Genomic DNA, 25,349 nt, shown 5'->3' with positions numbered 1-25,349 from the left:
TTTGAATGTACCTTTTATTAGACTCTCTTATGCCTCCAAGCAGCAGCACAATACAACAGTTTGTTTGTGCATGGCTGCCTTCCTTGCCCTGATTCAATAGCCAGTCCCCCTCCTTTCAATGTCTGTTAGCCAACAGCAACTACATGGAAAGGGGGTGGCCACTTAATGCCTAGAAAAGTCTTTGCTGCAATACAGCATCACATCTAATCAAAATCCTGCTTAGAGAAGTTGGGGCTAGCTTAAGCCGGTAGTAGCAAAAACACTTTCCCTTTCCTTTTCCATTTTTTGGGTGGGGGCGGGTTCCCACTTAAAACCGTATGAATATTTCTTTTAAAAGACTATATACAGGCAAGGCTAAAGGCCACTGGCACAGGGGCGAGGTCAAAGGCTGCTAGATTCTACAAGATAAAGAAGAAGGGGCTCAGAGCCAAAACACCAGACCATTTTAATTAATTTTTAAAAAATGAGAGCTTATGAAAATAAAAAAAAGGTTCTGGTTCAGTTGGCACTTAATCATGAAGGTCTGGTCATGAAGGAAAACACCTGCAGAGGAAAAAGACAGACAGACTTTAGGGAAGGAAAGACACAACACAGGACCCTACCATCTTCCCCTTAACCGAGCCAAAGATTCCAGCTGCTGCCCTTTTGCAGGAAAGTGCAGGCCAATTCGCATGCAAGCAATTCAAGTTGTTGATCAGACCCAAGGAGAAAAAGCCTCCCTGATCATTCCTGTAGTCACAGTAGCCAAGAAAAGCTTTTAATCCTGGGCTCATGGCCAATGCCAAAGGTTGACAGGGGTTAGTCAGCTCATGTAATTGAGTCCTCCTCAGCCAAATTACCTCCAGTCCCTGCCCTGCATGAGCACTCAGCATCCTGGACTGACACTGATGCCACTAACTCACCAGCTCAGCGGTTGGTGGCTGTGCGCAGATCTGTGGTCAGGGGGTCGTGCTGGATCGTCTGGTGCAGCATGAGAGCGAGCAGCCCAGCGCGGTTGGTCATAGCCATGCGGACGTTCCGCTCCTGCTCAAACAGCTCGTCCAGCTTGTACCACTGACACAAAGGAACAAGAGGAAAGCAATCACACCTAGCCCATCGTCCAAAGGATTCCCATTAGCTGCAACCCTCCCTGAAATTGACAAGCCTATTTCACAGGCAGCATGACAAGGCCATTGTCCTTTTGTGCTGTCCACCCGCCCAAGGTCTAACACGAGTTCCCAATCCGTACCACACGCACTCGCTCCAGGTCCACCTCTGCCCGTCGCAGTTTCTCCCAGCAGTAGTGGCGGTTGCATTTGCGCTTGGGCACGCGGCAGAATTCTCCCGTGAGCTCAAACACGTCTTTTACCATGGGACACCCACACACCTCATCTGCTGACACCTAGGGAAAAGTTGCAGTCGAGATTGAGCAAGATGAAGCCATAGCTGTGGTGTGTGTCTCACTGAAAAATATTCTGCACAAAGATAATCCAAATGGAACACAAGAGAAGTGCAGTTCTACAACCTGTAAAAATTGCATAATTTTCTCATTTGCATAACTTATTCGGGCTTTACTAGTCATAGGATCAAAGAATCACAAAACTTTAGCATTAGAAGGGATCCTGAGGGTCATCTAGTCCAACCCCCTGCAATGCAGTAATCATAACTAAATTGTACATGACAGATGACCATCTAGCCTTCCGAGGGAGTCGGTTCTGCTGTCATGCAGGACACTGAAGTCCTTTGCTCTCTGAGAATTTTGTTCAGTTATGCCTCTGGCTTGCCATACTTCTGCAGGCATCACCCATTAGCTTGCAAGTGTATCCGTGCTAGAAACTAAGGGCTAGAAACTTGCTTTCCTTATAATGATAGCCAATTCCATGTTCAGTGCTGCATACCATGCTTTCTCTGCACTCTTACTGAATCACCACAGCACAAAGCCCTGAGTAAAGCTCACAACACTGTATTTCACCTAATAGTCCTTCCCCTCCTAAATCTGAATGATGGCCTATCCTAGCCTGTTCCTAAACTACAGTGGACTAGGACCTCACCGGAAGAGCACTCTGTTCCTACCTTGGGGTCACGGGAATGCTCTGGGCACAAGACCTGCAAGCGTTTGCAGTAGGTCTTGCTTTGTGGGTTGTAGACATCACAGAAAAGGCGAGTTGCCCTGGAGAAAAGAATACACACAGGTAAGATTACAAAGTCATGGCCTTATTCTCAGCGAACTTGATAAGAAACGGGTTATTTTAAAAAATGTAAATGAAACTTTAAAAAAAAAATGGAGTGTCAATTCAGGTTAAATGCTAGGAAAGCAAGGTTGCACATCAACACTGTGGAACACACCTTGCTGCCTCACCTGGAGTCAGGCCTGTCCACTCTAATGGGCAGAAGCATTTAAGGGATCCAGACAGGGGTCTGGAGTTGCCAGAGATTTAAGCAGAGATATTCTACATGCATAGCATGTGTGTCCCGAATTTAGAAGCAAAATTAATTCTGCCTTATCTGAGATCAGAGTTTCTTGATCAGAAAGAGCAGCAGTTGGGGGAAGAGAGAAACCTGACGAATGGGGTTCCTGATTTCCCACAAATACATTTTGAGGTGGGAGAATAACCCTCTCCACAGATTTCACTCCCATTCTGTTTCCCAGATGTTTCCACCCAGTCCTCCACAAAGTAGCCCAAAACCAATATGTGGGAATCATGGAACTTTGAAGTGTCAGGCATAGCTCTAATGGCTTTAGCCCAAACGTAGCAGAGTTTTCCTGCACAGCGAAGAAGCTAGTTGAGGTGGAAATGACTAGTCAGCTAGACTCAGAATAACTATTTACAGGATTTATTAAAAGGAAAAATAAAAACCAGCAGAGTTTCTGCATACAAAACAAAGCAAAATAAATCCTTTCTCTCTCTCTCTCTCTCTTAACCATACACAGCACTCCTACTCCTAACACACCTAACACCAAACTGTGCTAGCATTCCTAGATAACAGAGTTGAGTGGTGGTCGTTAACCAATCAGAGTAAGTAGTTTCTAGGTCAAGCAGACCTTGGCTTTCTGCCAAGAGTAAATTGACACTGCCTTGAGTTAATTGTGTGAAGCCAGAATCTGTAAGTTTTCATGAGAATCAATTAACAGAAACTGCACACAGCAACCCCTTCATAACTCATAAAAGTCAGCAGTGGACCAAACTATTTGGGAAGACCATTAAAATGAAGATGTTGCTGAGTTTTAAGACAGTATTAGGACCCAATTTATAAGAACACAAGAAGCGCTGTGCTGAATCAGGTCAATGGCCCATCTAGTCCAGCATCCTGTTCTCACAGTGGCCAATCGGATTCCTATGGGAAACCAAGGTGGCCTGAACTACACAATTTCAGTCTACAGTTAGAGATTCACATGCCCACTAAAGGGGGTGAATTCCCCAAACCAAAAAACTACATGTCGGTAAAAGGACACATTCCTTCTTGATATTTAGTTTTCTACATGAAGGGGTTTTATTTCCCCCGCCCCCTAAGCCCCACCTAACATCTATTGGTAGATCCCACACCCCTTTAATACCTCAGTGAGAACTGGGTCTCCTAGCCTGCTACCTGTTTAGGCTGAAGCATGGTGTCTATCTTTGACAAGCCAATCCTTTTAATCCACTCTCTCCCATGTACCTGCTCATGTAGGAGTAAAGTGAGGGCTGTCAGTTTCTTTCCAAGTTACCGAGCAGACAAAAGCCACCATTCATTCATTCATAAGCAGCTCAGACAGACATCAAATTCAAGATTACATACTCCAAGCACCCTTTTCTTTGCACTAATACCAACTAGCAACATGGGGTGCACTTTTTAAAACCATTTATGCCCATCCACCTTTCATAAAAAGAAAGTGAGCATGGAGGTGGGCACCCAGTACTGTTGACATAAGGCACTAGGATTCCCTTGTTCCGTAAGTGAGATGCAAAAGTCTCACATTGTTCTGGGAGTGGAAAGGGAGCTATGGATTCCGACTCTTGCAATGGCCTACAGCTACAAACATTAAATATGTATTGGCAAAAACTAGATTTCCACCCAGTGGACAGTACTGGGTTTGGAAAGGGCCATTGCATTTCTTCACAGCTTCTTGTTCCCATCAGGGTAACTATGTAACAAAGGAGCAGAACTGCAAGACAGATGGCACCAGTGGCATGAAACCTTGTGAGGAGGGTTTGGGGAACAGCCCATAGTGAAAAGGAACTTGAGAGTTGGGCAGGTAGCTTACCCTTCAATACGTGTTGGATACATAGACCCAAAGGATGTCTGGCTCTCGTACTGCGGGGGATGGGGGGAGACAGACAGAAGAGAGAAACACAGCCATGAAGTCACAGCAGAACATTAAAAGCACCATCAAGTGAAGAAAAGATCCTCCACCTAAGTTCAACTAGCTCTTAACCTACCGGCCAGTGAGCTAGAAATCCAGTGGACTTCCAAGCCCCACTATGACAGGTGGGCAGGGCTGCTGCAGAAATGATAGGTAGCCCCCGAGTTCCAGGCTCTGACTATAGAAGCTGAGCCCGTTTCCAAGGCATCTAGCCATCAACAGACCTATCCCAACATATTTATGCAACACATTGGCTAAAACTATTTGTGGTAGCCAAAATATCATGTGGCCAACAGTTCCCAAAACATCAGCTATGCAGATAATAGGTTAAATATGGGAGAGGTCAAGCTACAGTGAACAGCGTATTGCATTTTAATACCACCCTTTATTCAGAAATATTTTCATATACATTTGGGGGGGGGGTGTAGAAGTTAGTTCTTGAAAATGTAAGTTATTTATTCAGCTTCCTGAACTCAATTGTTCTTTGTACAGAATTTGCATTGGTTTTTTCCATGCAGCTCTGTCTATAGCTGCTTGACAAATGTTAAAGGACAGTAATCTCCCTTGACCCACTGATGGAGCAAATTAGAAAGCTGCTCCACAATCCAGCAGAGGAGGCTCTTTGGCTAAGACTTTTCCACATCCTGGGGTTACCTACCACGTCTACCAAACCTTTTTTTAACCCAGTTTCAGGTATGCCACAAAGATCCCTGTTTCAGAGGCTGGATAGCAGCGTCTCAATTCAAACACAGGCCCCTGAAGCCAAGGTTACCCAGCGCAGAGAAGACAGGCAGCTAACCTTGGCATAGCACCGCTCCATGTGCCGTAGCGCCACCTTGGGGTTGATGGGGTGGCCGCAGGAGACACAGAATATCTGCAAGTCTGTGTCATCACTGTCTCCTTCACTGGTCTGTGGCAGAGGAAAGAGGCAAGCAGGTGTCAGGATTTAGTGGTCAGATTTTTAAAGCAAACAGCATCCCACCCTACTACTCCATGAGGAAGTTCTGAGCAAGCCTGCAGAACTTATAACCCACCAAGGCAAACCCCCCTCAGCCAGACACCTGAAAATCCCACCCCCAGTTTCTGCAGTTCCAGGTAAGCTACAGTACTAAAACATTTAGGAAGCACTTAATAAATAAAGGGATGGGTGCCCTGCTGTGTGCCCAAGAACATTTCCAACACCTTACGTCACTGCTCCTAGCAAAGAACAATACTGGAGGAAACCTAGCCAGATAGGTGGGGTACAAATATAATTTTTTTATTATTACTACTGCTGCTGCTGCTTTGTTTTCACCCGAATGTGTTGTAACGCCTAATGCAGATCCTAACGCTTGGTCACACCAGGGATTAAACAAGTAAGCTTTGGCATCAATTGAAATCAGCAGATGCTGCCAACCTGAGAATCATAAGGCAAAAGCAAGCTGAACTATAGCTTATTTTATCATAAGAATTTATATCCTGCCCCTCGCAATAAAATTCCCAGGGAAGTCTGAGTTGTTGTCATTTTCTTTATCCCTTCAGAACATCAGAAATAAATTGCTCTGGACTGGAGCATCAAGCTCACATGCAACCATTCCAGCACTGAATAAGTCACAGGTAGGGCATACCTATAATAAGGGTATGTTCTCTGTTTAATCTGGGAACAGACCCATGCTGTCAGTGTTCACAACTATCTGTGAAATTTACACCCAAATGTACGAAATAAAACACACGTATACAGTTAGGTTGCAAAAGGGCTCTAGTCTAATGCACCCAAGTCCTCCCTGGAAGGTTAAGGAGGTGCTGTTTGCAACCCCCCAAGAGAGGAGGCCTGGCTGCCTGCTCCTTTCTCCTGCACTTCTTCCAGGTACCTCTTCGTCTTCTTTGATGGCTTGCTGCTTGGCCCGGACAATGACAGCCTCCAATTCATGGAATTTGCGCTCCATCTCCTGTAACTTGAGCCGGGCCTGCTGCTGCTCCCGCCGTATCCGCTCTAGTAGCTTCTTGCCATGCTCTTCCGCCACGCATGGACTTTGCTGCCACTGCTGGATGCGCTGCGGGAGGATCTCATATATGCGGCTGGGAAAGGACAGAGACAAGAGGGTGCATGCAACTGAAAACTGGCCAATATGATGGTAACAGGGTGCGTCACACAGCATCACACTGCACAACACAAACCTACAGGATGGGAACATTTTCAGCTCATAAGAAAACCACCCGGAACTCCCACAACTCAAACTGATGCACTTGCTCCCAGGCTTAGGCTGTTACGGGATTCACTTTGCCCATTACTGCATTATGGCATTCCTCCTCCCAATCGCCCTTTCAGTTATGTCACAATTACTTCTTTGGGACAGCTGAAGAGCTGAGGCTAAGGTTAAGCATCCAAAGGGCCCAAGTGAGTCCACATTTTAAAAGCCCAAAGTCCCTTTCCTGCCACACAAACCCCTGCATTACCCAACCCATGCTGGAAAACCAATGAGTGGGCAAAGCTGCTAAGAAAAGAAATAAAGCTGCCCCCCAGGGAAGGCCCCCCCACTTACTTTGCTGCCAGCTTCATGCCACATTCATCCGAGCAGTACTTGGAGTTAGTCCGAGCAGCCTGGATGCAGCCAGGGCCAAGGCACTGGTGGAGTGATGATGGGTCTTTGGTGTCCACCCGCTCAGCATGCTTTGAGCGGTCGCGATGCTTTTGCTTCTGCTTGTGACGTTTGTATTTCTCCTCCTTCTGCAGGGCAAGAACCAGAGATGACACGGCTAGAATTCGCCCACCCTTGCAAGAGCAAAAGGGACACTGGTGTTTACTCATGACCTTCAAATACAGGCAATCCCATTTACTGCCGCCTATTTCCTACTTCTGTGATTAGGATAGTTTGGCCATAAAGCCAATAGTACATTCATCCAACACTGACACTTCAGGCAGCAATGACCTGCCAGCTGCCTGCACTCCTTTCGCTAACCCTAACACCCCCTCCACTGGTAATTATAGCAGGAGAGGTGGAAGGCAGATACGTTTATTCCTTTTGCTATCCTTTTGCAAGGTATCTCCAGCCCGCAGGCTTAATAAGGCCTACCAGGCCCTTTTGGCCAAACCAAACCAACCAGGGCCAAAACGGGGTTGCAGACAATGCTAATCAGCTTATCAGCAATGCCTGCAAAGTCCTTTGAAGCCCTGATTATTAGCTAATTGCTGAGGCTTTAATGTGCAGCATACGGCTCTCTGCCAGCAGCAGCAATCAATTAATGGTCAGCGCTTGAAGAGAGCTCTACACAGTGGAAGCCCCCCAGGTGGCTGGGATTGGCTGCACCATTGAGGAAGCAGGCAGAAGGGGCTTGGATTGGAAGGGCTTCCTCCAGAGGGTTTGAATCTGTGTCTCTCTGCTCACAGTCCAGAACGCTTAGCAACTACACCACAGTGGTTTTATCATCATCTAACAGAAGCCACTGAAGTCTAAAGCAATCACCAAAATGGGTTGTCAGACTACTTATTTGTTGTATTAAAACAACATCTTGTAAATACATTCATATGCTTAGTCTTCTGTCACAATGCAACAATGCAACAACTCTCCTCTTTCATATGTATTTTTGTGTCGCCATGCAATGACTGGATACTTTTCACATTAAAAAATGCATAAACCAGGACCAGAGCTTCACATGTACTAGGTCCCAGGTTTAATCTGTGATATATTCAATTAAAAGGAGCAAGGGATAGGGAGAAACACTTCTTGCCAGAGACTCTGGAGGGCAGGGGTGCCATCTCCTAGGAGCTGAGCCCTTTGGGGCCCCCTGATATTTTTGGGAGGGGGCAACCCCACCCCACCCCAAAGTCCAAAGGTGGCAGGTGGCAGGAAACAGCCCCAGGCCAATGGCAGCAGGAGGAGCCAAAGCCACAACTATGGAAGCTTGTGCTGCTACTTGTGCTGCTGCGGGGTTCAGCTCTGCCCCAGCTCCTCCAAAGTAGGACAAGCCTGGAGCCAAGTGCAGTGCAGCTTCAATGGCCGCGGCTCCTTCTCCTCTTGCCACGGAGGGGAAGAAGGTGGGAAGCAGCGCCAGACCAGTGGCAATGGCAGCAGCAGAAGGCGTTGCAGCCACTGAAGCCATGCCACTGCTGCAATGCTGCGCCCAGCTTCTCCAACATCACACATTGCCACACATCCATCCCCCAATTCTTCGGAAGGTGGCACCTATGCTGGAGGGCCACTGCCAGTCAGAGTAGAACACCCTTTCTCCAACTGTTGTGGGCTGTAACTCCCACCTTCCCTGACTACTGACAATGATGACTGGGGCTGATGGGAGTTGTAGTCTGAAACCTCATAAGGGCACCATGCTGGGGGAAGCAAGAGTAGACTATACTAGCATAGGTTGGAGGCCTGGGTAGTTCCAGCCTTAACGCCACTGTGGCCCTGTTGTATGAGATCAGTTTCAGTTGTTGGCACATGAAGATGTGGACCAGAGGTATGAAGAAATACCACTCATGACATGTTCTCTCGACCCTTGCCTTCCTTGGCTTGTTTGAGCTTAGCTTTGCTGGAGGGGGCTGGCAGGACTGATCCAGGGAGCAGTTAATGCCTCTTTGCAAAAAGGGCTTGTCCCAACCATCTTGGAAAAGGTGATGGTGCCCCTACTCCTCAAAAGCCCCCCCTCCCCGGGCCCCAAGGTCCTTGATAACTCCTGCCCAATTGCTAACATCCCCACTTTAGGCAAGACAGTTGTGGTTGTGCAACTTCAGGCATGCTTAAATGAAGTAGATTATCTGACCTACTTCAGTCCCGGCCTCCTGAGCAGCTCCCGGGGTTGGGAGCTGAGGCCACAATGATACAGTGGATCAACGGGGGAGGGGGGTATTTGCTGTGCCACCCAGTATTGCTCACTGTGCTGTACCATCCTTTCCAGGGACTGTGCACTAAATTTGGAACTCTCTCCCGCAGAGGTGCTGACAGCAATATTGTTGTTAGCCTTCGGTTGTCCAGTCAAGACTTAACTCTTCTCCCAGGCTTCCAGTTGAGTTCTTGAGGCTGCCCTATGGTTTCAGTTTGGCCTGTTCTGTGTTGTTCATATTGTATGATCTAATCTAAAATTGTATTTAGTTTTAATTTGTGGAAGCCCATTTGAGATCTGTCAGGGAACTGCCATCAGTGCCGGAGGGAGAGAGCAAGCTCCAGAAGGATTCCAGAGAGCGTCCCGGGATTGGGAGAGGCAGCCCATCTTCTGGGGGAGAGAATCAGCGTAGCACCAGTGGAGAAGGGGAGCAGATGGGGGAAGCGGCGAGGCGGTCCCATGACTCCTTGCCTGGGACCAGCGGGGAGAGTAGGGGTCCTCCGCTGCCTACGCCCTCCTTGCGCAGAAGGCTTTCGCGCAGAGAGAGTAGGAGAAGACTAGGCGTCAAAGAGCTTCTTTGCTGGAAGAAGTTTAAGAAACGCCCACTGACGGATTCTGCCAGCGATTGAGACAGCCACGGGTGAGTGGCTGTCCGGACAGAAAAGGTTCACTCAGGCAACCCAGCCAGGTGTTTGCACCGGGCTACACATGAGCAACCCCTAGAACCATTACAAGATCCTTAGTGAAAAACCATCTTAAAATCTCAATAAATAAACAAATATTCAGATTTTACAAGTGTGATTTTGTCCTGTTACGTACCCAAAAAGAATTGCATCTCTGGGAAAAGGCCTGGTCACTAAAAACAAGTTTGGCACTCTTACAGTTGTGACATTTCCCACCCACCATCTAGGATCATACCTTCTTCTCAGACTTCTTCTCCCTCCGCTTGACATGCTTCACTTTCACAGCGCGTTTCCGCAACACAGGATCAAGGAAGGGTGCATCGTCAGTGTCGCTGAGCCACGGCTAAGAGAGGAAAAGAGAGAAAAGTAAAAGGAGTCCTCCAATAAATCTAGATGTGCAAAAGTAGAGGGCCTTTTCTGTGGTTGTGCCCGCCCTGTGGAACACCCTCTGGTCAGATGTGAAGGAAATAAAAACTATGTGACTTTTAGAAAACATGTGAAGGCAGTCCTGTTTGATGTCGTATTGTGTTTTAATTTGTTGGAAGTTGTCCAGAGTGACTGGGGGAACCCAGTCAGATGGGCAGCATATAAACAACAAATTTTATTATCATTATTACTACTTACTACTACTACTACTACAACCTGTGTACTGCAACTCCCACCAGCCCTAGTCAACATGGCCAATGGGATGATGGGAGTTGTAGTTCAGCAACACCCAGAGGCCCACAGGTTCCCCATTCTCGTGCTAAAAGGATCTAGAGGTTGTCTGGCAGAGTAGTTTGGCTTAAGGAGGGCAGGAAAGCATATGGTCCCTGCCCCCAAGAAAGAACTGTGTGCAGTCTGAACTTCACATCCTGGTTAACAGCTAGCTTTGTGGAAGAACCCCTTCACTGAGGGAATTAAGAGGTTCCAGGCCAAACCCATATATCCCAGTGCTTGCAATGGTGGCTGCAGCCCTTTCACACCCTTATTTTCTTCCTGGCAGCTGCTATCTATGCTGCAACTTCATCATGCAAACTCAAATCTGGTTTCCCCCCTTTGTAGGACAGTTAATGGCTTTGCATGCTTCACAAAGCAAGAGGGTCACCTTTGTATTGGGCTTTTTAAGTTGGATCAAATAGACGGTTATACTGCCACCTATGGATATCTGCCACGAAGAAGTGTTTCTTTGCCAACCTCTACAACCAGGTATCAGAATGACTGGGATCCAGTCCCAAGTAAACAGAAGAAATAGTAGCCATCTTCAAGTATCTAAATAACTTTCACAGGGAAGATGGAGCAAGTTTGCACCGGAGGAGGGGACCTGAATCAATGGATTATAGTTACGATGCAGGAGATTCTGACTCAATACCAGGTAGAACTTTCTGATGGTAAGATCTGTTAGATAGTGGAGCAGACTCCGTCAGAAGGTGGTGGGCTCTCCTTCATTGGAGGTTTGTAAGCAGAGGTTGGAGAGCCATTCATCATGGATGTTTTAGCTGAGATTTTTGCATTGCACAGGGTTGGACTAGATCAGGCATAGGTAAACTCGGCCCTCCAGATGTATTGGGACTACAATTCCCATCATCCCTGACCACTGGTCCTGTTAGCTAGGGATCATGGGAGTTGAAGTCCCAAAACATCTGGAGGGCCGAGTTTGCCCATGCCTGGACTAGATGACTCTCAGGGACCCTTCTATGAGTCTATGGCAGATCTTCTGGTCAGCAAGAATTGGGTCTTCAGGTGTCTATCCCATGGTGAATGTACTTTCCACCTTAATTGCCATTTAGTTCCACCATCCTAATCTTTGCTTCATTTTTTTTTTAAAGATCTTGGGATTATTTAAGGTAAAGGTAAAGGTACCCCTGCCCGTACGGGCCAGTCTTGACAGACTCTAGGGTTGTGCGCTCATCTCACTCTAGAGGCCAGGGGCCAGCGCTGTCCGCAGACACTTCCGGGTCACATGGCCAGCGTGACAAGCTGCATCTGGCGAGCCAGCGCAGCACACGGAACGCCATTTACCTTCCCGCTGGTAAGCAATCCCTGTTTATCTACTTGCACCCGGGGGTGCTTTCGAACTGCTAGGTTGGCAGGCACTGGGACAGAATGGCAGGAGCGCACCCCGCCGCGGGGATTCGAACTGCCGACCATGCGATCGGCAAGTCCTAGGCACTGAGGTTTAACCCACAGCACCACCCGCGTCCCTTAAGGTAAGTTATAGCAATTAAATGCAGGCTAAAAAGCAACTGCTGCCTGCCTAGAAAGCAGCTAAGCAGCAGCAACAGCTCTGAATGTTCACAAAGAGTTACGGTATTTTTCACCCCATAGGACGCACCGACCTATAGGATGCACCTAGGTTTTTTTTTGGGGGGGGGAAATAAAGGAAAAAAATTATTCCCCCCCCCCCGGCTTCAGCGCGCCCCGCGCTCCGGACAGCAGGCTGCTATCCGCAGCCTAGGGAGCCCTGCGGGAACTCCCGCGGGCTCCCCAGGCTTGCGGATATCTGCCTGAAGCGCAGGGCGCTCTGCTTTATTGCGCCCCGCGCTCCGGGCAGCAGGCTGCTATCCGCAGCCTAGGGAGCCCTGTGGGAACTCCCGCGGGCTCCCCAGGGTTGCTGATAGCTTCCTGAAGCCTGGAGAGCGAGAGGGGTCGGTGCGCACCAACCCCTCTCGCTCTCCAAGCTTCAGCGAAAGCCTGCATTCGCCCCATAGGACGCACACAGATTTCCCCTTCATTTTTGGAGGGGGAAAAGTGTGTCCTATAGGGCAAAAAATACAGTACATTCAGTGACAAGCACACAGAGTTCTGCTTGTGTAACAGATTTCCCCTTCCCTCATCTCCCCACACATTCCCAAAATCTACTTGCAAAGGTCTCCCAGCCTCCTGGAGAAGATTTCCAGGGGGGGGGGGCGGCAGCAAGGAAAATTCCATACCACATGTGGAAGTTTGTTGCACAAACAGAACTACCATGGTGGATACAACCCAAACATCCCAACTGCTGGGTGCGGGGGTTGTCAGCAGTAGAACATTAATCAGCAGTACAGCTTCTGTGAGAGAAATTGTTAGGAGACTTAGAAGCTGTCAGCTCCTGGAAACACAGGCGGGGCTGAATGACTTAGAGCAAAGGAATCAGTATCTTGCCCAAAAGCCGTGTAAGAGGGCTCAGGGCATTGGGTCTGCAAAGCCTTCCTTTAAGACTAAAAGGGGTTTCTCCATTTGCTGGTTGAAATTTACATCTGGTGTGTGAGCTAATTTCTGGCTTTAAGAAGAGTTGATAGTTTGAGGGCTGAAGATAAAACAAGTATGCTCTAATTGTTGGAACCAATAGTTTTAAAAAATCAAGGGAGTTCTGAGTGCTAGGATCCCTATTTTCTTTATGTTTAGTTCTCTGTTATCCTTACGAAAGTATTGCTTTGAAATGGAATTTTGCTACTTCATATTTCATCTATGGGAAAGGATTGTGTTTTGATAAGAAATAACGCTGTGAAGATCTTAAGTTGGATAAGGAAGATTGAAGATCTTAAGGTGGAGACTGAATTGTTACTAGGATCAAGAACATTCAGTATGACAAATACATCACTGGACGTTCCATTGACTGTTGACAACCTTCAGCAAATGTTTGAAGAGCAAATAAAAATGATTAGAGCTAAGACTGATGAAATAGTGAATGAAAGTGGTCCATAGAAGGATGAAATGGAAAGTGGAATCCAAGAGGATACAGAGACTTCAGAATAGAATATGGATAAAGGATTGCCAGAACAGGAGGGTGAAATGGTAGAGTTGGAGGCAACAGACGGTGAAATGGAAGTCTTACACACAGGTGCTTGGAGGAATGAATTAGCCAAATGGGAGAGTCACAATGTTGGAGGAATGGAATGAAGCCATGGGTGGAGAGATGAAGTGACACTCTGAGCTGACAGAAGTAAGAGTTAAGAGAGAAAATACTCTGTGTACAACTTGATGTGAATTCAGAGGAAAAAGCTATCAGGCCTCCAGTGCTTTTCCTAGAAAAAGAATGGAAGAAACATAGCTGGAAGAGATCGTTTTTTAAAAAAATCAAGATGGAAAACCACAGCAAATTGATGACATTCATTAATAATAATTAGTGATCCCCTTTTGGACTTTTTGTGTAAAAAGGAAAATGAATTAATCTATTTGGGTCAAAAGACTGGAAAATATTGCCTAACAGAATGCAGATCAGTTGGGTGTCATTTTAAAGTGAATATTTTGAATAATTTCTTTTATTCAAAAGGTGGGAAATCAGAAAGTTTTTTTCCTTCTTGTTGTTTTTCTTCTTTTCCTTTGCTTTTCCTTTGGTGTTTTCTGTTCTCTTTCTCTGTTTATTATTATTTTTTTTAATCTAAAAATATTTCTTTATGAAAAAAATTAATTAAAATTTGGCTTTTTTAAAAAGGAATGGAAGTTCCACAGGCAGACCTATATGTTGTTAAGTAAGAGGTTCTGGGAAACAAAGAAGCAAAGGGGCTGGGAATCAAGAGCAAGAAGAGGGCCTGTGTAAGCAGTCAGCTAAATAGTAAACACTCAAGAGGTAAAGGGCTAGAAAGTTTAGAGACCTGAGGGAAAGATGGCTTAAAATGAGGAAACAAGGTGAGCCACAGAAGCAGCAACAAAAAGCAGACCTGAGGATAGATTTCATATACTGTGCTCTAGAAATAGTTGAAAGTGGATAAGCAGGGAACCATTTAGCCATGTTTTTTGGCTATATTTCTCCAGCGTACTTGATTTGAGTAATTTCAGAACACAGAATAAGAGATGATGCGGGGCAAGAAAGAGGCAACCCAGAACACATCCTGTCCTAGGACACAGCTTTTTGACATCAGTATGCATGAGCCCTGCCAACTCGACCAAGGAATCCCAAGGGAACAGGTCCAGCACAGGTCTCACCAGGTTCTGGTCATCGAAGGCCCCTGAACAAAGCTCCTGATACAAATCGGGATCTATGTGCAGATCGTCATCCGACAGGGGTTCAGGTGTGGCAGCCGATTCTAGCTGTTCCTTTAGCATCTGCAGATCATCCTCCCGCCCCCGTAACATCTATTGAGCATTAGGGTAAGTGGGGGTGGGAGAGGGAGGGGAAAGCAGTGAGAGAAAAGGAGAAAAGAAGAAAGAGAAGAAAGCATTAAAGAAGCCATCTATCTGGCTTCAAAAGCATAATGCATCGAAATAGCACAGACGTGAGCACACCCCTCCCTTCCTGAGCACAGCTTTGGTGAACAGAAAACAGAACTCACTGAAGATCAAAGCAGCAAAGCATGAGAAGCAGAAATAGAGAGAGAGAGAGAGAGAGAGAGAGAGAGAGAGAGAGAGAGAGAATCCCAACACCCGCTTATTTCCCAAAATCAGTAAGAGAGGAGAAGAAGCTCAGTCATTTCAAAAAAAGCAGGGCTGAAGTGTCCAACAAAAAAACCTGCAATTGAGAATGCATCCAAACTGGACTCTGAGATTGCAATCCTACATTCACTTTCCTTGGAGTTAAGCCCAACTGAACTCAGCAGGACCTTACTTCCAAGTAAACATGTACAGGAATGCACTGCCACGTACCAAGTTATCTCAACTACACCCCACTAACTATTAGGCTGCATCCGAACATAGAGCAGAACAAGGTGGAAATGATGTGGCATAATGGACCATCTCACTTCAAGACAGGTGAGGGTTATCTTTTAATATATATTTATGGCTATCCTTTTTGAATACACCCTGCAAGGGGGATAAAATCAACATGGAGTAAGCCAGATCATACATTTTCTCCCTGCTATGCTACATTCCTTCCAGAAGGGAGTTTTTTTGTTCTACATGTACTCCATCTGCAATCTGAAGCAGTACAGTCCACTCAACCACTCCCAGATTTTTTTCCACCTTATTTTGCTGTGTGCATAGACCAGGTCTCATTCTGCTTCCCCTATCTAGGGGGGAAAAACCAGGAGTCCCAACTGAACACTCAACTATTTTAGGTCCCGTTTTTAATGAAAAAGAAAAAAAAGAAAGAAAAAAAAACTGGAGGGAAAAAGGAAACTTACCGAAGCTGGAAAATATTTATAGGACTCCTAGGAAGAAAAGAACGGGAAACAAAAATCACGTGTGAGCTACACACAAATCAACAGCTTGAATTTGAGGTGGCTGCTCCTCTGGGGTGGAGCAGCCAAGAAAGTGACCCACAGAGAAAAACATGCAATGATCTCTGGGCAGAAAGCGCCCACCGGAATACTCACCCGAGCCCGAACCTGGCACTGCCTCAGCCGGCACTTCTGGCGGATTTTGTTGGGCCCCCCAAATTTCTTCATGTCACGGCAGAAATCACACTGTCCACAGTCCTCTGTGCGCCTGCAGGCCTCGCATTCACCGCACATGCGCGCTGAGCGCTTGATCTGCTGCTGATTTTAAAAAATGAAAGGAAGTGGGGAGAGATGAGTATGTAGAGGCTATCTAGAGGGATCGCTGGAGTTATTTGTTAAAATTTTGTAACCTGATCTTCCTCCAAAGTGTTCGATATGGCATACATATTATCAGAGAGCAAGACAAGATAGCAAGACCCATATGGAGCATGTTAAAATATTCCAGCACAGCTGAGACAGCCCAAATTGTCACAAAGATCAAATGGTGAAACTGAGGGTTCCCCTTTTCTCAACAAGAGGAAAAGCACTCCTGGCCACAGGAACCTGAGGGATCCACAGCAATGTCCTTAACTTGGGCATGAGGTGGTAGTTACTACTTACTTACTCAGATCTATCAGACATGCCTCAGATTTATAGAGCCACATACTGCCAGCCATGAAACCTGCAAATGAGCTTAAGTACTCACTTTCCTTCCTCACATCAACCAGAAACCTCAATTATCAGCAACATTATAAGAAAGCATCGAAGAATATAAGAAGATCCCTGCTGGGATCCCTGCTATTCTAGTGCAGCATTTCCATCTCCAGCAGCTAGCCAGATGCCACAGGAAGTTCACAAGCAGAGTAGGAGTGGAATGGCCTTCCACTATTGTTTATTCACAGCATGCATTCATCAGGAAGTATACTGCCTTCTGTCCATGGAGATTCCATTCAGCTATTGTGGCTGATAAGACACGTATACACAACAGATCGTATACTGATAAACATATATTATACTACAGCACAATCCCATACTCAGAATAAAACCCCACTTAGTACAAAGGGGCCTATTTCCAGGTGAGTACAGGATTGCAACCTTAACCTGCCTGCTTTTAAAACAAGTGGCTCTCATCAATGTGTGTATTTAACCTTCAGGGTTCATCACATAAGAGTCCAAACAAGCTAACACTATACATTATTATCTAGGCAGGAGGGGAAATAGGTTGAGGCAACAACTATACGTGACTTAAATCCTTGCTGGGGAACCTGTTGCTGGACTCCCATTCCCCCCCAGTCAGCATGGCCAATGGTCAGCTATGATAGGAGTCAGAATTCAACATCTGGAGGGTCACAGGATCCCCACCCCTGACCTAAACAGGATATCAGATGTGAAAATGTTTATGCAGAGCCAAATGATCATTTTAACTGCACCATATTTGTAGGCTTTCCAAGTGAACATCCAGGGCCTGTTACTAGAGAGCTGCAATGCCTACTTGCAACCGGGCTCTCTGTGCGAACATGCTTGCTCGCTTGCCCATAACACTGCTACCTGCACCCCAGTCCTGTACAAAACATTTCAAGGTCCAAAGAAATACTGACAGGAGAGCAGCAGGATGGAAGGGGGGGCATACATTTCCCCAGCATTTAATATGTGCTGTCTTAAAACGCTATTATAGTCCCATGCCACTGTTCACTAAATTTTTAGATTCTTGTGTTATAATTTTATGGATTGATTGTATTAATGCTTTGAATTTTGTACACCACTCTGTAATATTTTCTCTCAGAAAAGCAGTATATAAATAATAATTATAATGAACAAAGAAACTCCAGACTGCCTTCTCCAAGCAGGTGAACTGCAGCAATCAGAGGAAATTCTAAAATTATATATGTAATTGTATATGTAAATGTTTTATGTATGTTTTTAAAATAATGCAAATTGCTTTGTGATGCCTCATGGGAAGCAGTTCATAAATGAACTATATAAATGAGTAATAAAATTATCCGTTAGTGCTGGTCAAGACCCCACAAATCCTGGGTTCTAGCCTCTATTGGAAGCAAGTCCTTTAGCTTGATAACCAGCTCTGAATAAAAGGATTCAGCCAGAGGAAAGCAGATTGGGGGGGAGATGTGTTGGAGATTAGGCATAAAGAGATGGTAACCAATCTCTTGGAAGATTTGCCGCAAAATGAATGCTGCTTAGTTATTACAGCAAGTGTTCCACTTGGGCAGAGGTGAGTGAACGTCCCAAAGAAGTCTGAAGCAGCTATTACAGCAAATACACCAAAAATCTCTAAGGAATGGCTTGAAGTCCACACACCGTTTGCTACAGCCCCATGGTCTTCTATAATGATTTCACCTTCATGCTGTCCAATCAAGAACAGACAAAGGAGGCAAAAAGCTGGACAGGAGCATTTACCTGTACTACATGAAACAGTCAAACAATGACTGTTAGGAGTAGGCAGTTGCCCCACAGTTCTGAACCCAAACACTCAACATTCTGGAGTTGGAATGCCAGGCCCTGCACAGGTGTGACTGAACTCTGCTCCCTTTCACTGCTAAAACACTTACTTTTGAGCTGCGACTCTGCTCTAATGCCAGTTCTTGGGCCTTCGCACGCAGCTCGTCCTTCTCGGCACGTTCCCGTTCACCCTCACGATCCTTCTCCTTGGACTTTTTGTGCCTGTACCGGATCTCAAGGGTTGGGTCTCTCTCTGTAGAGCAGAAAGGAAAATTAGCTAAGAGAACCCACATGGTTCAACTCTTGGACCAGAGAGCAGTGGGCAAATACAGGCAGATGTAGTCCTTTCTCTGAATCTAAGTTGGCCTGGACCAGCAAGTAGTTTGAAAAAAGTCTTGTGTGTGATATACTGAACTAGTCCCAGCGGACTGGAGGAAGTCCCGGCAGAGTGGAGGAGGGCAAATGTTGTCCCTATTTTCAAAAAGGGGAAAAGAGGACCAAAATAATTACCGCCCAGTCAGTCTGACATCAATACCAGGGAAGATTCTGGAGCAGATCATTAAGCAAACAGTCTGTGAGCACCTAGAAAGGAATGCTGTGATCACCAACAGTCAGCATGGATTTCTGAAAAATAAGTCATGTCAGACTAACCTGATCTCGTTTTTTGACAGAATTACAAGCCTGGTAGATGAAGGGAATGCAGTGGATGTAGCCTACCTTGATTTCAGCAAGGCATTTGACAAGGTGCCCCATGATATTCTTGTAAAGAAGCTGGTAAAATGCGATCTTGACTATGCTACCACTCAGTGGATTTGTAACTGGCTGACTGACCGAACCCAAAGGGTGCTCATCAATGGTTCCTCTTCATCCTGGAGAAGAGTGACTAGTGGGGTGCCACAGGGTTCTGTCTTGGGCCCGGTCTTATTCAACATCTTTATCAACGACTTGGATGATGGACTCAACGGCATCCTGATCTAATTTGCAGATGACACCAAAATGGGAGGGGTGGCTAACACCCCAGAGGACAGGATCACACTTCAAAACGACCTTGACAGATTAGAGAACTGGGCCAAAACAAACAAGATGAATTTTAACAGGGAGAAATGTAAAGTATTGCACTTGGGCAAAAAAAATGAGAGGCGCAAATACAAGATGGGTGACACCTGGCTTGAGAGCAGTACATGTGAAAAGGATCTAGGAGTCTTGGTGGACCACAAACTTGACATGAGCCAACAGTGTGATGCGGCAGCTAAAAAAGCCAATGCAATTCTGGGCTGCATCAATAGGAGTATAGCATCTAGATCAAGGGAAGTAATAGTGCCACTGTATTCTGCTCTGGTCAGACCTCACCTGGAGTACTGTGTCCAGTTCTGGGCACCACAGTTCAAGAAGGACACTGACAAACTGGAACGTGTCCAGAGGAGGGCAACCAAAATGGTCAAAGGCCTGGAAACGATGCCTTATGAGGAACGGCTAAGGGAGCTGGGCATGTTTAGCCTGGAGAAGAGGAGGTTAAGGCCATGTTCAAATATATAAAAGGATGTCACATAGAGGAGGGAAAAAGGTTGTTTTCTGCTGCTCCAGAGAAGCGGACACAGAGCAATGGTTCCAAACTACAAGAAAGAAGATTCCATCTAAACATTAGGAAGAACTTCCTGACAGTAAGAGCTGTTTGACAGTGGAATTTGCTGCCAAGGAGTGTGGTGGAGTCTCCTTCTTTGGAGGTCTTTAAGCAGAGGCTTGACAACCATATGTCAGGAGGGCTCTGATGGTGTTTCCTGCTTGGCAGGGGATTGGACTCGATGGCCCTTGTGGTTTCTTCCAACTCTATGATTCTATGATTCCATGAACTACACGGAGGGAGATCAGGGTATAAAACTTTAAGAAATTAACTCCAGTGGTTACTTCGGTTTCTGGCTACATCATGAGTCACTGGCAGTAGCTGCTTGCTGCCCTCCACAGGCAGCGAGGAGATTCAGGCAGGGGAAAACCAGGATTTATGAGGCAAAAATCCTTGCAATGTTCCCCAGTTGGGTCTGGGGAGCTCACTGCATCCCACTGTGCCGCCAAGCCCGTGTCTGCCAACTTGAAAGGCAGAGCGGCATGGACGAGCCTCCATCTCCAGCATGATTTGTGGCTGGTTCCTCCATAATTTGGACAATTGGCATTAATTGAGAGGCACTCCTGAACCGACATATGCTAATGGCCAGCGATCAGTCAGCTGCCGAAAGGTCTGGACTTTGGCTCTTTGAAGGTATCTGAATGTTTTCTTTGAAGCTTGAGAACCCTTAATGGAATACCCAGGATGAGACGGTGAAATCTGTAATGATTAAATGGGCACAAGATGTTGGACATAATATTATGTTTGCTGACTGGGAACAGTTGTGGACCACCGGGATTAAATTTACAGCATGTAATGCCTTAAGAGAGAATATTATGAAAATGATATACAGGTGGTACATGACCCCAGTCAAGCTTGCAGAAATCTACCATTTGCCCGACAGTAAATGTTGGAAATGTAAGGAAAATGAAGGTACATTCTTTCACCTTTGGTGGACGTGTCCCAGGATTAAGGCTTTCTGGGAAATGATATATAATGAATTGAAAAAGGTATTTAAATATACCTTCTTGAAGAAACCAGAGGCCTTTCTCTTGGGCATGGCCGGCCAAGTGGTGCCAAAGAAAGACAGAACTTTTTTTATGTATGCTACAACAGCAGCAAGAATACTCATCGCAAAGTATTGGAAGATGCAAGATCTACCCACTCTGGAAGAATGGCAGATGAAACTGATTGACTGTATGGGATTGGCAGAAATGACGAGCAGAATCCGTGACCGGGGAGAAGAGTCGGCAGAAGAAGATTGGAAAAAATTTAAGGACTACTTACAGAAATATTGTAAAATTAAGGAATGCTGAATGATGTTGGATTGAAATTGAGTGGTTTCTAGCTGTAATGATATAAAGGAACATGGAGGAAAAAAAGGGTTTGGATAGAAAACAAGGTGATATTATAAGCTGTAATGCTTTAAGTTAAGGATTTGCTGAACAAATAATCTGAAATGGAATACAAGAAGGGGAGGTATGAGGAGGTCAGAGAAATTTGTTATTGAAAAGTATGTTTTATGAACTATATGTGTTTTTTTAATCTCTTTGTTTGTTTTTTGTTTGTATAAAAAATTGGAAACTTTAAAAAAAAAAAGAAGCTTGAGAACCCTTAACAGCCGGGAAAAGAAGGGGAGGACAAGGTGCTTTGTGCTTTCTTGTGGTTTTCAAATTGTCTCCTTTTTTCCTATCCTCCCCTGCATAATGAAAAGGACGTGTGTAGCCGCAGCTGTTATTTTGTTTGTTACCAAGGATGAATCGACTTTATTTAAAATTATTCCTGAACTGCTGTTGGAGGAATGAAGTGGGTGGGGGGAGAATGAACTGCTGCCAAACAGGTGTAGTAAAGAGACTGAATTTAAGAAAAGATCTTACTTTTAACTGTGTGCCGAGGAAGAACTCCAGAGCGGAATTTTAATGCCGGAGTTTGGATATTCATTCTATGAGTTTTTTATGTTTGCAGCTCGTACGCTAGTCTGTAAACAGTGGAAGGAATGTAATGTGACCTAGCACCATCCAGATAAACACTGCAAAGAACTGAACAATGGAAGCTAATAATTAACTCTCCCAGCACACGAGGTCTGGAACAACAATGTATATACACATGTGAAATGGACTATTTATTTATAAGATTTAACAGAGGTGCTGTTTGTAAGGTGAAAAAAGCAGCCAGCTGGGAGAATGGTTTAACGGCAAGTGAAGGATATCAACTGGACTCTAAATAAGAGGAAATGGTGATGATCATATGTTCAGAACAGGAGCGGGAAACCTGATTTTAAGAAACTGTATTAAACTAATTTAATTTGATTTGTAATAATTTGGAAAAATTAATAAAAACTTTTTTTGAAAAAAATCCTTCAGCTGTCAATAAAAAAGGCACATGGCAAGCTACAGTTTATAGCCACATTGCACTTATTTTACAATAACCTTAATAAGAAATTATCACTCTTAAAATGTTTTACAAGAAGAGCCAGGCTGCAAAAAGACAGTCTATTCAAGCTCAAATTGCTTCCAACAAATTAAGCTTCTTTTTACTTACCTCCATTCCAGATTCTGCAGCATTTCCCCATCATATTTGCAAACATCAGTGACAATAATAAATATATAGCTTTGTAAGCAAAATCAAGGCATTCCATGTTTCTAATACACTATCTGAAGGACCCAAACACAGGACTTTGCCAGTTATACAGGGACTAGCCCAGTCTCAATACTATCTTGTTTGTAAACTCACCTCGGCACTGCATGCAGTACCATTCCCGTATGGCCTTTGCCATCTTCTCAGTAATGTTAATGCAGTGGCCATGGAACCATTCGTTGCAGTGATCGCAGCCTCTGGGATGGGGAGGGGGCAAAGAAAGGGAAAGGTGAGGATTCCCTAACTCAGCTTCTTGGCAGCCAGGTTTCAGAACAATACAACTTTCTGCATACCCTCCCTGTAAGCTCCTTTTTCGACACAACTGCAGGCTTCAGAAAGAATACCCTTCGCTCTGACCGCCCCACACTGCTCCTCAAGATCTACCACCTCCAAGCAGCTACAGCTGAACCGGACCCAGAGCAGTCCCCCCCCCCCGCGTCCAGCATGCAGAGGCGAAGCCCCGCGCAGCCCACGAGCAACCCATCCCTCAGCCCAGCCTGTCCCTTCCGCCCCTCGCAGCTCCTCGGGGACTCACATCATGAAACAGTTGATATCCGGTTTGCGGCAGATGCAGTAGACGGGGGCATTTTCTCCATTCTCCGATTTGGACTCCTCACCCAGAACAGCCAGGTCGGGATCAGAAAATTCATCCTGGGGGGCGAAGGACAGACGGAAAGGTGAGCGGGGCTGCCTGGCGGAGAGCTCCCTCCTCCTCCGAAGCAGCCGAAGGCGAGACCCAGGAGGGCCGCCCGCCCGGCCGGTCCCCCGCCCAGAGCCCCCTTCCCTCGCGGGGCGCCGCCTTCCCCGCCGCGCGCGCTCACCATGGTCTCCCTTGTTCTGGCCTGCGAAGAGGAAGCCCAATCGACTTCCCGCCCCCCCCCCGCCCTCCATTTCCGTTTCCGCCTTCGCCCGAGCAAGGAGAGAAACAACATCCGGGTCTCCAGCGCCTCCCCCCGCCCTTTACAAAGATGGCCGCCTCTTCCACGCCACACGAAGACGGAAATCTTCGCCGGTGGTCCGTCTCTTACGAGGGCGCTGCCTTCTTCCTGCTTGCCAGTGTCAAAAATGTCCGTTGTTCGCTTCAAAGGGTTTGCACAGTTCAGCTTTCGAACAGGAAGTGGCCATCTTTGATGGTGGCAGCACTCAGGCTAGATAAATAGAACGAATCGCGATCAGGCGAGGGAGGTTACTGGATCTTATTTTGTGTTTTTTATCTTGTATTTCTATGTTGTGAATCGCCCTGAGATCTACAGACAAGGGGCCTATACAAATTTAGCAATAATAATAATAATGGTGAGTTCGGTTTTTAAAAAAGAAAAAAAACCGGTAAACTAGAGTGTAATTGTTAATGGATGTCACTGCATACTTCCAAGTGTAAAAATACCGAGTGGTTGTGATTTTAAAATACTTCTGCCCTTCTTAAATATTTGTCAGTGCTCAAGATGAGATAATTATGGTTTTCTATTTCCATTGATGCTACCCAAAACCAATACGATAAGCTAGATTTTGAGCAGATCATATTTATGCAGGTCATTTTCACCTTTCCTTGTCACACTTAGTTCCTTTTTTATCTCTGAAACTAATAGGCAGGGATAATATTCTAGGAATCCTGCTCAGCATATCCATCCTTCAGCCAAAACTACAGCAGGGGCAAAGGTGTTGCAGGGGAGGAGCACTGGGTGAGAGGAAGCTTTAGTTAAGAGTCAAAGGAAATTAATCTCATTTAAAAAATGAACACAGAATTTCACATACTTAAATTTAACTTCAAAATTTATTTCCCCCCCAGGTGTGGAGTTGTATGGATTTTTTTAAAGAGTTTAAGAAGGATTTTACACATGGCAGGTGTTTCAAGTCTTGTTTGTTTTTTAACCTTAGAGTTGATAGAAGCATTGTTGTATGTGATGTGCATCTTTCTCTCCAATTATTTCACCACTCAAGCAGGTTTTGCAAGGTTTGCCAATCCTGCTAAAACCTGTTTGAGCAGAGGTAACAGTGAAACAAAATAAATAACTGCGCCCTTCAAATGATTACCTGGTTTGCATGTAACAGTAAGCCATAAACAATGGCTCACTGTAAGCGAGGAGCACACTGGTGCCCAGCCCTCGTGTCTTTTTGTGTGCCAGGAGAAAATAAGCCGGAGTACTGGCTTAGCATCATATGCACTAGCAGTAAGCAAGAACAAACCTTGACTTCTGCTTTGTCTAGAGTGAAATAAACTATGAGTACAGTGGTACCTCGGGTTACATACTCTTCAGGTTACAAACTCTGCTAACCCAAAAATAGTGCTTCAGGTTAAGAACTTTGCTTCAGAATGAGAACAGAAATCGTGCTTCGGCGGCGCAGCAGCAGCAGCAGGAGGCCCCATTAACTAAAGTGGTGCTTCAGGTTAAGAACAGTTTCAGGTTAAGAATGGACCTCCGGAACGAATTAAGTACTTAACCCGAGGTACCACTGTACTGGTTTGCATGTAAAATTAGGCCAGCACTTTGGTTTATTTCCTCTTGACCCAGCACAAGAAGAAGAGGGTGAGTGACTGAGCAACATGCCCTAGCCAACATGTTTCTCATGGGCAGTAAGCTATGATTTGTTTCATACCATGGCTTAGCATTATGTGTGAACTAGGCTGAACACATGCAGATGAGAAGCAGGATTACACTGGCAGATTCTGTACAGACCCTACACATGTAGGTTTAACATTGCAATCAGAAAATCCTGCTTTTTGGAAGATCCCACTCTGATGGCATGTCTCTCCCTTGTTCCAC

The 25,349-nt window shown here is 45.7% G+C and overlaps 1 protein-coding gene across 5 annotated transcripts; it reads right to left on the bottom strand.

Moving 5' to 3' along the window:
- Nucleotides 1-23,534, bottom strand: CXXC1 (CXXC finger protein 1). Of its 5 annotated transcripts, none has more exons than XM_053372081.1 (16): nt 23,409-23,534; nt 23,123-23,238; nt 22,684-22,784; nt 18,461-18,603; nt 16,011-16,172; nt 15,819-15,845; nt 14,686-14,835; nt 10,037-10,144; nt 6,844-7,028; nt 6,172-6,379; nt 5,121-5,231; nt 4,223-4,272; nt 2,053-2,149; nt 1,229-1,381; nt 903-1,053; nt 1-543 (listed from the first exon to the last, which is right to left on the bottom strand). In XM_053372081.1, the coding sequence occupies exons 1-15, from the start codon at nt 23,517-23,519 to the stop codon at nt 907-909; spliced, it is 1,869 nt and encodes a 622-aa protein (XP_053228056.1). In that variant the 5' UTR covers nt 23,520-23,534; the 3' UTR covers nt 1-543; nt 903-906. The 5 variants fall into 5 exon arrangements, with proteins under 5 accessions (XP_053228056.1, XP_053228057.1, XP_053228059.1 ...); XM_053372082.1 differs by having other exon boundaries at nt 16,011-16,169; XM_053372084.1 differs by lacking the exon at nt 14,686-14,835.
- Between the last annotated feature and the right edge of the window lie 1,815 nt (nt 23,535-25,349).

Source organism: Podarcis raffonei, chromosome 17, assembly GCF_027172205.1.
Source record: "Podarcis raffonei isolate rPodRaf1 chromosome 17, rPodRaf1.pri, whole genome shotgun sequence".
Taxonomy (NCBI): domain Eukaryota; kingdom Metazoa; phylum Chordata; class Lepidosauria; order Squamata; family Lacertidae; genus Podarcis; species Podarcis raffonei.
This window is presented reverse-complemented; position numbering and strand designations above follow the sequence as displayed.

Excerpts from the sequence above, each read along its gene's own strand:
- CXXC1 (XM_053372081.1), bottom strand. The coding sequence starts at position 23,519 with ATGTTGTTTCTCTCCTTGCTCGGGCGAAGGCGGAAACGGAAATGGAGG. Across the intron at positions 6,380-6,843 it reads GGCATGAAGCTGGCAGCAAA|CCGCATATATGAGATCCTCC; the intron begins GTAAGTGGGGGG and ends GTCCTTTCCCAG. Across the intron at positions 5,232-6,171 it reads CCATCAAAGAAGACGAAGAG|ACCAGTGAAGGAGACAGTGA; the intron begins GTACCTGGAAGA and ends CCTCTGCCACAG.